This window comes from Eutrigla gurnardus (genome assembly GCF_963514095.1).
Source record: "Eutrigla gurnardus genome assembly, chromosome: 5".
Lineage (NCBI taxonomy): Eukaryota > Metazoa > Chordata > Actinopteri > Perciformes > Triglidae > Eutrigla > Eutrigla gurnardus.
Window position 1 is genome coordinate 22,768,699 of NC_139919.1, and position 15,454 is coordinate 22,784,152.

Here is a 15,454-nt window from a genome sequence, read left to right on the forward strand (position 1 = left end):
ACCCAGGTGTAAAGAGGCTGAACTGAACTGAAAATGCTGGAGGCAGCAGCCGCAATCTGACAAGAATAGTACCAGAAAACACTTCTTTAATATCAAAATGTTTGCAGATGTAATTCCATGTAACTGAGCTTCGCCAGAAACAACTAAAGCTGGCTCGCTAAGCAACCCCTTGAGTCTGCATTGTCAATAGTCATGACTATTTGAATATAGCTGGCTCGCCGTGGTTGGCTCCGATGAACATCCCCAACAGGGGATCCTTGAAATGTCTTCAATCTGATTTGCAGAAATACTGAATAGTGACCCAGAATTAACTTCCTGCTTGCAATGGATTTCAGCAATAGATCTAAAGTTTGGACCTGATGGCTCTAGATGAAAAGCTAAGAAATGACTGAAGTTATTCAGGCCACATGTGTGTGTTTGTGCGTCCCTCCCTACAGATGAGGACCAGGAGACATCGGGGGATTTTGGCAGCGGCGGGGCCGTCATTCTCCTGGACGACCAGGAGGAGGAGCCATCGCAGAGCGGGCGGAGCCGGCAGAAGAAGAGACGGGGCCGGATTCACCCCCGGGGGGCCATCGAGGACGACGAAGATGAGGAAGATGACAAGGATGACGAGATTGGCTACGTTTGGTAGCTCCGCTCCATTTTAATTCTGCCATCAGCCGACCAGGAAACTCCGTTAACTCAGCACAGATCTGAAGCCATTCCAACGTCTCCTCCTCCAGTTATTTCGGCAGCAGTGAATCTTTTGGCTCCTGTGATTCCTGTCCCTTATCCATATAGCACTCTTCAGTGATCCTTATCCGACCTCTTCATTTTCCAGTCTTTCACTCTTTCCTCAGATGGACAACAGAGAACCTATTAGATTTCAACAACAACAACAGCTGTCGAGACCCTGTTAGAATTCTGCTCAAGCCGTCCACTTTATCTTTAACCTCTTCTAACATGGACTCTCTATTTTCTCCATCACTCCCTCTATGGACTTCTTTCTCTCACTCTGTCCCTCTTTCCTATCTCTGTATGTCCATGTCAGAGCCTCTGGTCAGTCTGTGAGCCCAGATACATTAGCTGATGTACTGGATGTAAATATGTTTCCTCCAGGAAGGCCAGATTGTGGATTAAACCCTCCCTGTCCTTCCATCAGCGGTTCCATTCTCTTGTTCTGTGTTCCACCATCGGGCTCCTTCCAGTGTTCAAAGATGTTCCCATAACCCGTTTCCAGGCTCTGAGATGCTCCCCTTTCACTCTGTTATTTCATGGAGGATTGTAAATTATTTAATCGTTGATCTTGAATGTCCCAGAAAGCCCAGGAAAGCAATGAGATTAATGATGTATTGTCGTTGTTGTTGCATGTTTCTCATCGTGTTTCTGTAAAAGAGAGATTTACCTGGCCAGGTCTAGCTCTATGCATCTCAAACAGAAAGTGATGCCTATTTTGGCTGCTACAATACTTTGTCGCTATGTTGATGCTGTCTAGTGTCTTTTTGGTCCTTCTCCCAATCTCAGGAGGAAGTTGCGTTGCAGAGCGATAGCAGTGTAGAAAGGCGAACTGCGAGGCCTACAGTCCAAAAAACCTGCGGCGTTTCAGCCAGCTATTCTTTTCCTAATTGGTCAGTAGGGCTTCTGAGGCTGTTTGGCTGTGCATAGACACTAGAGGAAGAAGCTGCTCCTGAGCTGGGAGGACACATGAAGTCGGGCGAGCAGAGAAGAGGCTCTGTTCTGCCACCCAACACTGGATATGTTCGTGATTTAAAATTGAAATCCTCACCATGTCAACTAAGTGAACTTTTATTTGTAACTTTGAACATTTAAGTAAAGTGGCACTTTGGGTGTCTTTTGAACCTTCCAGGTCTGTGTCCATGTGTCTCTTGTTCTCCTGATGTACCATTTGTTTTTCAGCACAAGCCTCACATTTCATCTTATTTCACCAAATCATGATGAAATAAAAACACATCCCTTTCCTCACTGTGAAACCAAAAAAAACATTTATATGAGTTTTTCGTGCCTTTTGGTTTCATTTTTCTCGAAAGCTTGGGTTTCTCTGCAGTGGAACAATCAAAGCCCTCCATCAATTCTGACCTTTTCCAACCTTGAGAAAGCAGTGTCTGGTGTTAGAAGCAGACATAAATGGTAGCAGCGAAATAAATTCTCTTATCACTTGCCTTTGAGAGAGGAGAATCACAAAGCCAGCAATGCCCAAAAGAACATAAAAGCTTAATGAGTGTTTTTTTTTTTTGTAATATCACTGGCTAATGGACCAGCTGACCCCACTGGCTTGAAACAGCCCACTCAGCGCTTTGAAACAACACAATGAAACAACAATCGGAGGCTAAAAGGATGACCGAATCTTTTGGCTTGGAACAGCCTATTCAGCAGGTTATAACACACTGTCAGATACAATAGACAATGGGCTTAACTATGTGCATCAAATTATGCCAGGAGCTGTGGAGGGTGAATAATCATCCGGTTCTGGGACCTTGGCTAGTGCATCATCCTCTTCTGTCATCAGCCTACATCACAAAAGCTGTAAAGAAAATGTCCCGTTCGTTCATATTTCATCGCACGCAGCGTTTTTCTGCCATTGCATCGCCCTTATTCCTTACAGAGCATGATGAGTTATGAGCTGGACTTCCAGTTATTCCTCTCACTGAAGTTGTGTCTGTGAGATTACAGGTTTCTTCCATTGTTATGTTTCCATTCTTTTTTGGGGGGGATAATGAATTATATGCCAACACAGCCAATCACTTCTTGAAGGAAACTGGCCAGTAGCATCTTTCCTGTTGAGAATTAGATGTGAAAATGGACACCACTCTCATGACCTGGCAGTATATGAGGGAACCACGAACAGCTTAGCTTAGCATAGAGACAGGAAATGGGGAAAAAGGCTAACTTGGCTCTGTCCAAAATGATCATATTCCTCATTTAGCTAGGCTAGCCCTTTCCCCTTGTTACCACTCTATGCTAAGCTAACTTTTTCCAGACTTTTAACATACCACTAACTAGCCATTTCAGTGAAAGGAGTACCATAATTCATAAAAGCAGGTAGATAATACAAATCCCAATGATGGCGGTTTATTTTTCCTCCTAACTTGTAACTCCAGTCACCACAAGACACCTCTATCACACACCAGTGCTCACTTACAACCCTCGCCCTCTCTCTCTCTCCCTCCCTCTAATTATTGTTATTATTTCCCTCCACTCTACCATTCACTCTCCCGGAGTGAGTTCCATCTCCATCCCAGTCAGGGAGCTGCGTGGTTGTGTTTTATCCTCAGGGCACTGCGTTCCCCTGCTTCATTTCTATTCTTTCTATTGGCTGCTTTCTTATTCTCCACAGATGGCTTCCCTCTCAGGTGGATCCTCCCGTTAGCCCGGGGTCTCCATGGAGACTGGTGATTGGCTGTGATGAGTGGGCAGTTTTAGGCAATCGGTGGTCCTTTTTGGGGACAAAATGAAGCAGCTTGATGAAGTTTGCCATTTAATGTGACGCCTTGCTGTTCTTCTTGCTGCACAATGCTAGTCACTGACTGTGTGCGTGTCATTTGCTGCTCAGTAGGAAGCTTACACTGGGTTTTCACAACCGCCGTCTGTGGCTGAGGAGTGTAACGATAGAATAAAGCAAAACACTAAAGTTGCAGGACATAAAAACAAAACAATAAACTGAAAGATACTGAAAAGCTCCTTAATGCTAGGAGAACTGCAGTGTGGAGATAATTAACTTTGCGTCCATGAACATGAGTCATTTGATCCACCGATATGAAAATATTGATTATAGCAGCTTTTAAACCTCTCATATTCACGCTCAAATACATCCCCTATTGTATAACGCTTTAACTTGTACCGCACCAAGTTGAAACCACTTAAATGAAAAAGACCAGGCTGCAAATGGAATCTGCTCATGGTTTCATTTTGCGTGCCTATCATATAACTTGGCCACGTGCCAGGATTGCCACTTTAGCAGGTGAAAAGTCCAAGTGGCTCTCCAGAGTCCTCGAGGTCCAGAGTGCTGCTGGTGCTCTTGGGTAGTTTTCATCCTATAGCCGTGTGATCAAGGACCGATTTAGACCTGCAACCACAGGGGACTACGTTTAACCAGCAGTGCTCCGGGGCCCGAGGACCAGATTTTAGGATCTATGTAATTGGCAGAGACATTGTAATAAGTGGGGATCATCTCTCCCTAATCTGTCACAGCCCACCACTTCCACCCGCGCTCTCTTTCATGCTCGGCTGCCGCTGCACCAGCCAGCTTGGCGAGTGCCTGAACAGATCAGACCCCCTTGTGACCCCCCCAGTGTGGGTTTCTTGGATCGTTCGCCTCGATGTGGTAACCAACTGTTTCCAAATTTGTAAAATTCAAGGAGAGATCATACCGTTGTTGTTGCTCCGCCAGTGAGGTCCCTCCGATAGCACTAAATTGTTGGGCGTAGTCCTCTGCTAAATAAATGAACCGACTCCTAAGCGGTTCCAGTGGCTTCACACCTGTCAACAGTGATAAATTAAATTGGAACTTTTAGGTGAGCGGTCAGGTGAGACCAAACCACATTAAAAGGTGTCACATTACCCTCACACCAATAAATGCATTTACCTATTACGTTTTTCTAATTCATTTTCTTCCCTATCTGATTGTCGCTGCTCCACCTCGTCCACCAGGAGCTCTAATGCTGTTTCAGTCTGAAACAAGTCAGTTATTTTTCATGCAACACAAATGTGACTTGAATGTCTAAGTGTGTGACACCAGTGCCCTCTGGTGGTCTGGTCCTGGCTTTGAGTAGAGGACCGGGTTCACAGTTACAGGTGCTTTTGGATAAAAAATGACACAGGGTCAAAGGTCATGGTAAGAGTCTGACCCCCAAAAAATGCAGTCGAGATGAATAAAACCTGAACGGCAACATCTTATTTATCATCAGTATCATAGTACAGTTCAATGTAAATCTATTTACAGTTAACATGGACAAAACAGAGTTATAGTTTGCATAAGAAAGACACCACAAAGGATCAAAACGTCCAGTTGGAAGGAAAGACCTCCTTGTCTTGATTTTATATATAAAAAAGCTTTGGGGTATGGCTGTAAATTAAAGGCACTGGACTCAAACGTTTACATATGTTTGCTGCTCTTTCAACTTCATGCTCATTCATTTATGGTGAACAACAAGCCGATTGGACCTCAGCTCTGCTAAGCATCACTGTGTCATTTTTTTAAGAGGCTGATTAGCTCCACGTCGCTCGGATGGAGCTCAGGGCTGCTGGGCATCTCCTCTCACCAGCGATTACTCTGAGCAGCAACCTCTAGATCCACGATCGGCGGTAGTCGACCGCTAGCGCCTCCCTCCAGGTAGCCAGGCTTCACCGCGGGAGTATCTGACAGCCTCCTCTTGCACTTGGTCAGGTCTGAATGGGAAGATAAATTACTCAATCATTTTCATGAGACGGGGAGCTGGTGCCACCTACCGCGTTAACAAATGGAGGGCATCACGTTTCTCACCTGAGATTGCCAATAACATCTTGCGTCTGGCTCCAAAGGTGGAGATTCCCACTTCCTTCAGATCTTCATCAGACAGACTGAGGAACGTCTGGTAGTCGATCTACGGAGAGTACAGAGAGAAGTTGCATCACAGTACTCATTCATGATGCACAGCACTTTAGGCTGGGAGACGTGAGTTGTTTGTGTATATATGTGTTTCCACATGACAGGTTGCATGTGTTGATGTGATGATGCAAATGTACACTGCTCACAAAATGAAGGGAACACTGAATCATCACAGGAAAAAAAAAGGGAGCTCAATCTGTCCGTTTAGGAAGCTTAAGTGATTGTGAATCAATTTCACCTGCTTTGGATCTGATGTGTGTTTTCACACACTAATAACTGTGTCCAAATATAAGCATCAGAGAAGGATTCGTTGGAATTCTCTACTATATGTTTACCTCTTGTTGTTCCAACACGTCAATGTATTTGGTCAGGCCAAGCTGGGTGAGCAGCTCAGGCAGGTCATCGATCATCTGGGGGGAGGGGCTCCGCTGACTGCAGGCTGACGCCCTCCTGGAAGAACACACGCCTTCAAAGTAGCTGCTGCCGCTGCTCGAGAAGCTCTCAGCTAGAAAACCGAAGGTCAGTGTTCAGAAGAAAAGGATAAAGGCATCGCAGGGGAAGTGACTGTGATTCATGGAGCTTAAAAACAGGCATTAGACTTACCGGGCTTGTCATTCCTGCTTCTACTTATTGAGGATGTAAAGGCAGGGAAGGAAGGGGTGGATGAGGGGAAAGTAGACGGGGGTGAGGACGGGGAGGAGGACGAGGAGGACGAGGAGGAGGATGAGACGGGAAAGGATGAAGATGTGGATCCACGTCTGTCCCTCCAGTTGTCACAGTTGCTCCCATTAGACAGCTTTCCCATCGGAGGAGTCCATGACTAAGAAGGAGACGGAGATTCAAACAGCATTAAATATGAACGTCTGATTCTTTCATCCAGCAGCACCTCGCACTTCTGTCACTTTCCCCTTACTTTCATCTCTTCTCTCGGTTAAGTCTAGAGGTCATAACACAAACGACTACAGGTGTTCACATGTTCTGTTGTGTGAGAGGGTTTCAGTGACAGTAGATCCAAAGGTTTAATAAGAAAGCTCATTTGCCCCTGCTGGCTGACCTGTGATAGTTGCATGCAGTGGGCGTAGAAAATGCTTCCTCCCAGCTGGATCTAAGTAGATTATTGAAGTTATTGTAGGAATGCCTCTTGCTCTTATTATCCTAAGTAAGTCAGCTTCCCCCTCGCAGGCTACAGAGCAGTCAGAGGGAGGCCGTTCGGGAGGCTTTTAAGAGCCGGGGAGATGAGCTGAAGAAGCTCAGGTAAACAGGCTGCTGAGATTTGGCTCCTTCGACTGAGCCGATGCTATCAGTAAGGCAGCGCACAAATTGGCAGTACTTACCGCACAGTCAGATAAATGCACGAAACTGTTAGAGCAACAAGTGAGGATTTGTCAGTGGGTGCTCGTTTTACTGCACTGCAACAATAGATTGCTTTGGCAGCTGAAAAGCACAAAACCAGTTCCGCTAAAGGCGAGCCTTAAACCTAAAGTTAACAATCGAAATGAACCTGCCAGACGTTGCATTAGCCATGGCGCTCACCTGTACCTGTTGCTGGCCATTGGTTATGCTCAGGTAGGGTTTGTAGCTGCGTCGGCTGATGTTGCGGAGCTCTTTGATGGCCTCGGCCGGCATGGACTTGGAGAAGCCGAGGCCACTCCAGGTGTCTGTGGGCGTCTGGACCTCTGTGACCACGGGCTTCCTCTGCATGGCTGACATGACACACACAAACACAAACAGGAAGGAAAATACAGACTTTTGCTGAGATGGTGATATGGATTTCCCTGTCTCCTCTAATGGTTGGGTTCAGGTGTTAAATAATGCATCCCAAACAGTGCCTCTCTTTGCCAGCATGTGGCATACTTAATAAAACTCAAATGGCTGAGACGGACACACCCTCTCCAGTGACAAACAAGTGACCCCGGGCCTCTTCTGGCAGTGTCGAACATCATCCATGTGTGATCAAAAAAAAAACTGTCAAAGCACTCCAAAGAGCGTGATATCAATAGGATTATAACTGGTGGGTTGCCACTTGTGTGGTATGTGTGTGTGTGTTTGTGTGAGTAAATGTCCCATTCATATACTGGCATATGGGGGTCTTAATGACTGTGAGGCAGATGGCCCATTCAAACTGCTAATTCATAATCCCATAAAGAAACACTGAGGGGATTTAGTACCATTTGGCTGCAGAGCTTCCCAGTATCTCTCATTCTGCATGATCGATGAGGTGCTGTTTCCTGTGTGTGTGTGTGTGTGTGTCTAGTCTGCATGCGTGTGTGTGTTATCTGCATTGTGTATCTGCCCCCCTGTGAAACAAGTGGGAGTGCCAGGGCCACTCTATTATAACTTTGGCACGTTGCAGCTCATAAACAGGTCCCCTTCATCAGCTGTCTTGGCAGTGAGCAGCTCTGAAAATGGGGCCCCTATATCAAAAGCCTGCCTCTGCTCAGGATATTAATGAGTTGCCTCCATAACATACTTGAATAAACCAAATAAGCTACATTATCTCGGGTGATCATATGGTATTAAAACATGTGTTAACGTGACTATAATGGTGCACGTTTACAGCAAACTATGTCACTTGCTTGAGGATCTGAGTGAAAGTACTTTTCCAATTTGTATCAAGTTCAGCTCCAAAACCAACAGTTTGGCTGCATATAGTTGGCTGTTGGGCACACAAAACAACAATAAGTATTGCAAATACTGTTTTTAATATATCTATCAGCAGGAATGCAACTATAGATCGATAAGGAAAAGAAACGCTTGCTTTGCAGTGGCCTTATTGTTGCTGCAGAAGCCTGTACATCGCTGAAATCACAGCAAGGCAGGAGGAAATATTAAACATTTAGGAGCACTAACCTCTGGTTGCCAGCAGTTTCTTCCTCTCATAGTCATAATCCTACAAAGCACAAACAGGAAATGGAGAGGGTAAATAATGCATGAAATTGAATTATTTCTTCTCTGGTTACTGAGCACAGGCAGGGGGGACCTAACACGTCCTGCTGCTGTGGAGGTAAACTTGTTAATCCTCCGCTGGGTAACCTTTGGGAGCGAGAAGTGGCAAATAAGAAATGAAGCGAGCAACAATCACAAAAATCAATCCTCTAAATCAAATTGCGCCAGGGTCGGGCATGTGCAAATCAATAGGTCACATGACGTCACAGATAAAATAAGACTTGATTGTATTTCCGCTGAGATTTCGTTGCAGCCAAATAAGGTTGTCAATAGATGCAGTGCAACATTCTACGAGGAAACAGAGACCATCAATTGCTGTTTTTCTTCACCTCAGCCTCGGATGAGTCAGCACGAACATCCGGAGTCATCATCACTTCTCTCCTCAGGCTGTTCCTCCGCTCACTCCTCCCTCCCTCCATCTCTGCGTTCAGCAATCTGGCACGAAACCCCACAAGAACACACAGGGAGATAAGGTCGGGTTAAACTGTGATTGCTGTGTCCAATATTTGAGAGGTTATCAACACTTTCTTTCCCTGGAGCAACAACAGCAACACTACGGGGAGTTTCGAAGACAGTGTTATGATGCTTTAAAATTATGGATTTTATTAAGGGAGAGGTGCTCCAAGAAAACTGCAAGAAAGTTTTTATTCCAGAGAACCGCAAAAGCACAGAGGAAGACAAAAGGGAAATACAGATGAGGTTTATTTTCCTTAACAGTGACAGTTGTTAATCAGGGAATGCTCACCTGTATGTTAATGCCTGCCCTGTTGAATGGCGTCTAGCCTGGTTAAAAACCTTGGTAAGTTCAGGACCCTGCAGACTCCCCCTCCGTCCCATCAATCCCATCCTGCCGATGCTGCTGACGGCATCACACACCTCAGACGACGACATCAGCCCAACCGCAGAGCTCTCGTCCTCTGATTGGCCAGACTGGTCCTCGTTTTCTAGGATCTGAAGGCGAGGAGAGGATTTGATGCTCAGTGTTTTCTATTGAGGTATATTTATTAGGAATTATTTGTTTTATACTGACAGCAAACAGTGACAAACCTTCTCCAGGGGCCGGCTCTCTGTTCCCTTCAGTCCCGTCCTCCCCTCGTCAGAGTGAGGGGTGAGACCCGGTGGAGGTGAGGGGCGAGGCTTAGTACCGGTCAGCACCTCCGGAGAGGGAGCTGGCACAGAGCCTGATCAAAAAGATCACACATGATGGTGAGTAAAGATCATATCAGGTTGTACTGAATAAAAGAGGGAAACTTTGAAAACAGATACAAGTTTAAAAATCCCCACACGTTTCCATACACTGCATGTAAAACTACGTTTTGAAACAGGCCTCCAGAGAAGCGTACGTGTGCATGCTCACCCTGCTCAGAGAGACGAAGCTGCTGCAGCAACATGTTGAGCCAATAGTTGGTGAGCCCGCTGCCGGCTAGCGCAGGGTCAGGGGTCATCTCGGTTACCTTGGCAGTCTCACAGGAATCCAACCCGAGGAGCAGACGGCGGGCCTCATACAGACAGGAGATGTTCCTTTCCAGACCTTTCACCACCACTGACTTGATAAATTCACAGATTCTCACATCAGTATTCAACACACAGCATACGAGACTACGGGGGGAGGGTTTTGGATTCAAATCAAAGGGGAAATTTTAAGGAATATTTTAGTAGACATCTCTTATACATTTCTCATGTATTTAATGCATATGAGATAAGCAATCATAAGGTCTAAAGTCCTGGAATGAAAGTGATTTTAAAGAGATTGATGGTGGGCAACAGAATTACCATGTGATTTTGCATAGGGGCGGGTCGAGCCTAACGGGGACAAAGCAGCAAAGCTACACTGATAGAGTTGTACCTTGCTGGTCTGTTTTACTTTGGGCTTCACACTTATGAAGACTCCCAGGTTTTGCATCATCTGAGCCAGTTTACAAGGATCTGCCTCCCCGTCTTCACGCGTGTCAAACATCAAACACACAGGCAGACAGTCCTAGACGTGCACACAAAGACACATACCACACGGAATGTCAAACAGCAACAGATTCGGAAAACACGAGAATGAAGAACACATTTTTTGACACATGCAAGCCGACAAAGATCAGACAAAACAAATGCACTTGCCACCTCTCAGGATTTTTTCCTTGAGCACAGTATCTACGCAGACAAAACGGAAACGCTGTACCATGAGCTGCTGCCGAGCCAGACAGACTCCGTCTGGGCTGCCCTGGATCAGCAGCGACGGGGGGCTCTGGGGAGCACTGAGGTCTGGCAGGATGATCTGGGTCTGGGTCTGGTGCATGACGCTCAGGAAGTGAGCTCCGTTTTGCCCCAACAGGAAGAGATGCTGCTGGGAGGTGACATCCATCTGGCTGCTCACTATACCGCCTGTGACCTCTGACCCCAGCAGAAGATCCATCAGGATGCAGGTCGCCTTCTGCCAGGTGATGACACATACATGCACGACATGATATTGTACATGACGCCACGCCTCATTCTCACGTGTACATACACTGTAACGTGTTTGCCACTAACCTTGACAGCGGCTGCGTTGCCCTGCAGGCCCCAGACGCTGCAGCAGCTCTCGTAGAAGTTGGCTTGTGTCTGAGGATGAGGCGGCACGGCCCTGAAGCTCACACTGACCCCCAGAGTCTGCGCTACCTGCTGGATGAGTGGGGAGCCCGCATCTGGCAGAGCCTGGGGCACCATGCTGACTGGGAGGTCAAAGGTCAAGGACAACGGCTGCAGGTCCTGGGAGGAGGAAGATTGGGCGGGAAAACAAGGGGAAGAGTGTGACGGAGAAGACAAAGAGAGAGGAGGGGGGAAATAAAGAGATATGAGACAGACGGTGGCTTTTTGACAAATACACCTGTCTTCTTTGTGCCAGCCGTTCCATTAATCATTCTATTGATCGCCGTGTCGTGACAGGAGTGAAGAAATTGCATTTTGAGACAAATAAAAATTGATCCTGGGCAGTCTCTGCTCAGACTGTACATTGACCACTCACTCTTATCCTCCTCCGGGCTTCCTCCACTCCTTCTATGGGTCCAGCGATGGAGACCTGGAAAAAGTTGAAAAACAAATGATTATTAGTTAGTGGCTCATTTAAAGGGACTTAGGGCAGGATTTGTGAAAAAATAAACATTCACTTTAAGTCTTTTAATGCTAATGGGTGATGAAGCGTTCAAAACCAAAAAGAATGAGACCACACACATATCTCCCCATTGCCTTGAACAGGCTGTGTGCTGCATGATGTACTGCAATTCGTGGTCCGAATTTCCCGCGCAGTCCGGCGGACGTGACGTCAAATGACGCTGAATGCGCGTACTCGACGGCTTGGAGACCAGAAGAAGACAAGCGCGGTGGACTCAAGTACTGTATGTGTAGTAATGGACTCTGCTTCGGCCGGAAAACGACCCACCACCACACAAAGTCCACTAAAAAGTAATACCAAGAAGAAAACGAAGGTTTTATCAGCGGCAATTCGTCTTCCTAAAGTTACACTAAAATAAACACTTGTTTACTTACTTCGTCGCTTGACATGATGCTGTTCGCAGATGTATGCTACCAACGTAGTTCCGCGGAGGCATGTGCGAAGGGCTTGTAGTAAACAGTCACGTAAACAGCGAGTAAATAAATAACCGTGTCACAGCATCAGCTGCACTGAAGAGTTCGTGCGCGCTACCGCGCCGGCTTGGCAGATGGCTGCAGTTACCCTAACGGCCGTCGTGTCACTGTTGAGTCTTATTTCTTGATCCTGCCCTAAGTCCCTTTAACTACTGCTATGGTGTCTCGAGCCTTAATTACCTGGTTGCTTTTCTCTCCCGTCCCATTGTGGCGGTTGGAGTCGGGGAAATGGATGTGACAAGACGTGACCTCCATCACCTTTTTGATGTTTCCGCCACCTTTCCCAATCACGTGGGAGTGCTCTGTGTAGGCCACGTCCATTTTTAGTGTCACCTTGTTGACCTGGATTTTATATTAAAAGCCATGTCATTTATGCAGATTACTTTTCATGTCCATATAAATATCTAAGCAAATTAGAGATGTATGTAAATCAAGTACCAGAGTCCCTCACCCTGGTTTCCAGCACTTCTAGTATCTTCTTCTTGGCTTCCAAAACATTGTGTCTCTTCCCTTCCACCTTCACGTGTGGATCTAGATGGAAATAGACGTTCGGTTTATGTTATACATTCAAATAACTGAATCAATGGTTGCATGGAAACAGCTGTAGCAGGAAGGAGAGGAAATAAAGAGCACTCATATGGCGTCACCTTTCTTTGACTTGGCTCCAATCTTCAGCTTGGATGGCCATTTCACCTGAGTGTCAGTTTCTCTCATCACCTGTGAAAGCACAAACAATAGCAGAGGGTGAGAAGAAAAGACAGAGCTCTCATTGTATGCCACGAATCACAAAACATACAATCGGAACTCACACATAAAGACATCCAGACTCACGGCACATCTCTTAACAATACAAAGCCCCATTTGCATTTCAAAGCCTGCGATTATCACCTCCATAAAACCAGTAATCACTGGATGCAGAGCATGGAACAAATATTACAACGGTGGCAGGGATGCTCCCGCTGATTCCTAAGCTGCATTTAACCGGGAGTGTCTTTGCACTCCTGGTTATCAGTGGCTTTCACTGAGGAGGGCAGCTCATTTTTATTAGATTTATGAATAAAAAGTTTCCTGCTGTAGACTTTTACTTACTCTCTCGAAAAATTCCTCTCCTGTCTCACCATCTCCATGCTTTGGAGCTGAAAGACATAGCAAACAAACATTAAAAAAAACAGACTTAGATAAATATAAACAGACATTTTAAAAAAATTCCTGTGATGTGTCCCATTGTGTGTTGTGCAGCACAGCAGCCCTCTGCTTACAGCACAAGTGTTCAATATCAAGCATGTGTGTAAAGTCAACATTTAAATGTTGACCCGTCCAGGATTTGCCAAGCAACTGGAACAAGGGGTTGCCGGGAACATAAACAATTTTAAAAGGCCATCGCTCCACGGTGACATTTACAGGGGAGGGAGGGACGGGGGGGTTGGGAACGCCCCCCTCATCACTATGGGTTACGCTGGCCAGAGCTGAGGAATGGGAAGAGAACAGTGTGGGGTAGAGAGAGAGGGTGGTAGTTGGGGGGGGCGACCACAAATTAGCCTAGAGACAACTAATCACATCAATGGCATTCGCTGACGCAAAGACCTCCCACTTGACCAAAAAATGAAATAACAACTACAAGAAGGAATAAGTAAAAAAAAAAGTTCAGCACTCCTCAGCCTATCAGTGTTGTCTGAAGTACAGCCTGACAGGTCGTCACCTGAAGGGATGAGATAAAACATTTAGTGCCTGACTGACACACGTTAAAACAGCCCACAGTCATCGGAACTGAACTCCCTCCAGCTTTCCCATCAAAAGGACAAACAGACAGACGTTGGTCTCTCTGCAGCCGTGGAACACACAGGAGAGAGAGAGACAGTCTCCCCAGTAACACGGGGGATGCATTCGTCATAAACCTGCCAAGCGGCGATAACTAACGGAGGCAGTTACCTCTGCTTCCCAGACAGGAATGATAATAGCAAGAAAGACTTCTGAATGCATAAGCCATTGCAGGTCATAAATCATGGTGATGCAGCAACGGGGGTTTAGTGGATGGCAGAAACACCGGCGGTGACAACAAGGATGCAGCCAGCTGGAGGTCCTGACAGGCACACGGGGTCAGGTAGATAACAGAGGCTGTGAGGAAGAGCCCACCTGGAGGATCTGCCTCCACAGCTTCATGTCAAACATCACACAGGCAGGCAGTCCAAGATGTGCACACGAAGACACGTATACAACACCGTAAAATAACATAATATTAATAATGCCATCAGAAACAGAGTGATGTTCAGAGACGAAGCAGCCTGAGAAGACTGTAAAGTGACAACAGCACCAGTGGAAAACCAAAGAGTCCAGGTCCATATGAACATCTCAGCTCACTCACCATACAACATGTTCTCCAGCTTCTTCCTGTCGATCCTGAACCTCTCCTCCACCCAGTCTGGGTCCAAACTCTGGCCTCTAGCATTCTCCTGCCTCACAGGCACAGAGCTTCCACCGCCTTCCTCCTCTTCCTCATCCTCTTTCTCCTCTCCTTCACGTCGGGCCTCGCTGGACTCAGGCTTCGCTGCTGAGCCGGGTTCTACGCTAGTTTCCACGTCAGGCTGCCGGTGTGCTATGGGGGCCGGGAGCAGAGAGGTCTCCTCCGTGGCGTTGGTGGCCATAGCAGGACTTAGCCCTCGTCAGTGTTCGTGTGAAGATGTGTGCATGTGTGTGTGACCAAGGAGACCAGCACAGAGAGAAAAAGGGGAGAGAGGGGTAAGAAACACCCCCCTGTGTCCTTTCTTTAAATCCCCCCGCCCCCTTCACTTAATTTAGTACACAAATCCAACGCTTTCTCTCTTTCTTCACGCCGGCTGAGGCTTGGGGGATTTCACAGCTATGGCCAGGCAGCCCACAGATGTTTACGGAGAGTCAAATCTTTATTATAACTCAGGCTTCTCAATTTGAGGCTCCAGACAAACAAAAATCTACAACTTCAGCCGAGGCTCACGCTGCAACAAATCCTCTGTAATACTCAGGTCAATGTCCATAGATTATGTGGATAGAAAGTCAAGGCCTATGATAAGACAAGATACACATTTCACTCGCACGGACTGAAAAAAAAAAGCTCCTCACACCAGCACACACAGCTGACAAAATAAACGGATCATCCCGTTGGGTTCCCCACGCACGTCCTTCCGTGTTTGCCCTCCATCCCCTTCTTCTGAATGAGAGGCTTTGACATTCCAGAGATCGGGGTGAGGGGAGTGAAGTGAGTGTATCGCAGCAGTGAGTGTGTGGTGTTTGTGTGGATGAGGTGAACACTTTGGATAAAAAATAAAATACTCT

At 46.5% G+C, this 15,454-nt stretch overlaps 3 protein-coding genes across 6 annotated transcripts in view; 1 reads left to right on the top strand and 2 right to left on the bottom strand.

The window, feature by feature from the left end:
- Positions 1-1,482, bottom strand: part of LOC311013267 (eukaryotic peptide chain release factor subunit 1) — a 247,185-nt gene extending 245,703 nt beyond the window's left edge. Inside the window, exon 1 of the mRNA XM_084009303.1 lies at positions 1,469-1,482. The gene's annotated coding sequence lies outside the window, so the exon portion shown is untranslated. The remainder of the gene's footprint in view (positions 1-1,468) is intronic.
- Positions 1-1,846, top strand: part of spock1 (SPARC (osteonectin), cwcv and kazal like domains proteoglycan 1) — an 82,449-nt gene extending 80,603 nt beyond the window's left edge. For all 3 annotated transcript variants that reach the window (XM_084009299.1, XM_084009301.1, XM_084009300.1), the window contains one exon: positions 438-1,846. In XM_084009299.1, coding sequence (XP_083865425.1) covers positions 438-634 — 197 coding nt within the window. In that variant the 3' untranslated portion in view covers positions 635-1,846. The remainder of the gene's footprint in view (positions 1-437) is intronic.
- A 3,028-nt stretch (positions 1,847-4,874) lies between these two features.
- Positions 4,875-14,813, bottom strand: bicc2 (bicaudal C homolog 2). Of its 2 annotated transcripts, none has more exons than XM_084009140.1 (19): positions 14,508-14,813; positions 13,235-13,281; positions 12,793-12,862; positions 12,597-12,676; positions 12,326-12,487; positions 11,526-11,579; positions 11,054-11,269; positions 10,704-10,955; positions 10,380-10,511; positions 9,891-10,080; positions 9,581-9,714; positions 9,279-9,484; positions 8,863-8,968; positions 8,438-8,477; positions 7,127-7,290; positions 6,191-6,407; positions 5,923-6,092; positions 5,483-5,582; positions 4,875-5,388 (listed from the first exon to the last, which is right to left on the bottom strand). In XM_084009140.1, the coding sequence occupies exons 1-19, from the start codon at positions 14,785-14,787 to the stop codon at positions 5,258-5,260; spliced, it is 2,751 nt and encodes a 916-aa protein (XP_083865266.1). In that variant the 5' UTR covers positions 14,788-14,813; the 3' UTR covers positions 4,875-5,257. The 2 variants fall into 2 exon arrangements, with proteins under 2 accessions (XP_083865266.1, XP_083865265.1); XM_084009139.1 differs by having other exon boundaries at positions 7,121-7,290.
- Between the last annotated feature and the right edge of the window lie 641 nt (positions 14,814-15,454).

Coding starts and splice junctions, on each gene's coding strand:
- bicc2 (XM_084009139.1), bottom strand. CDS start 14,787: ATGGCCACCAACGCCACGGAGGAGACCTCTCTGCTCCCGGCCCCCATA. Junction 13,282..14,507: donor GCTGGAGAACATGTTGTATG/GTGAGTGAGCTG, acceptor TATGTCTTTCAG/CTCCAAAGCATGGAGATGGT. Junction 5,583..5,922: donor ACGTGTTGGAACAACAAGAG/GTAAACATATAG, acceptor TACTCTCCGTAG/ATCGACTACCAGACGTTCCT.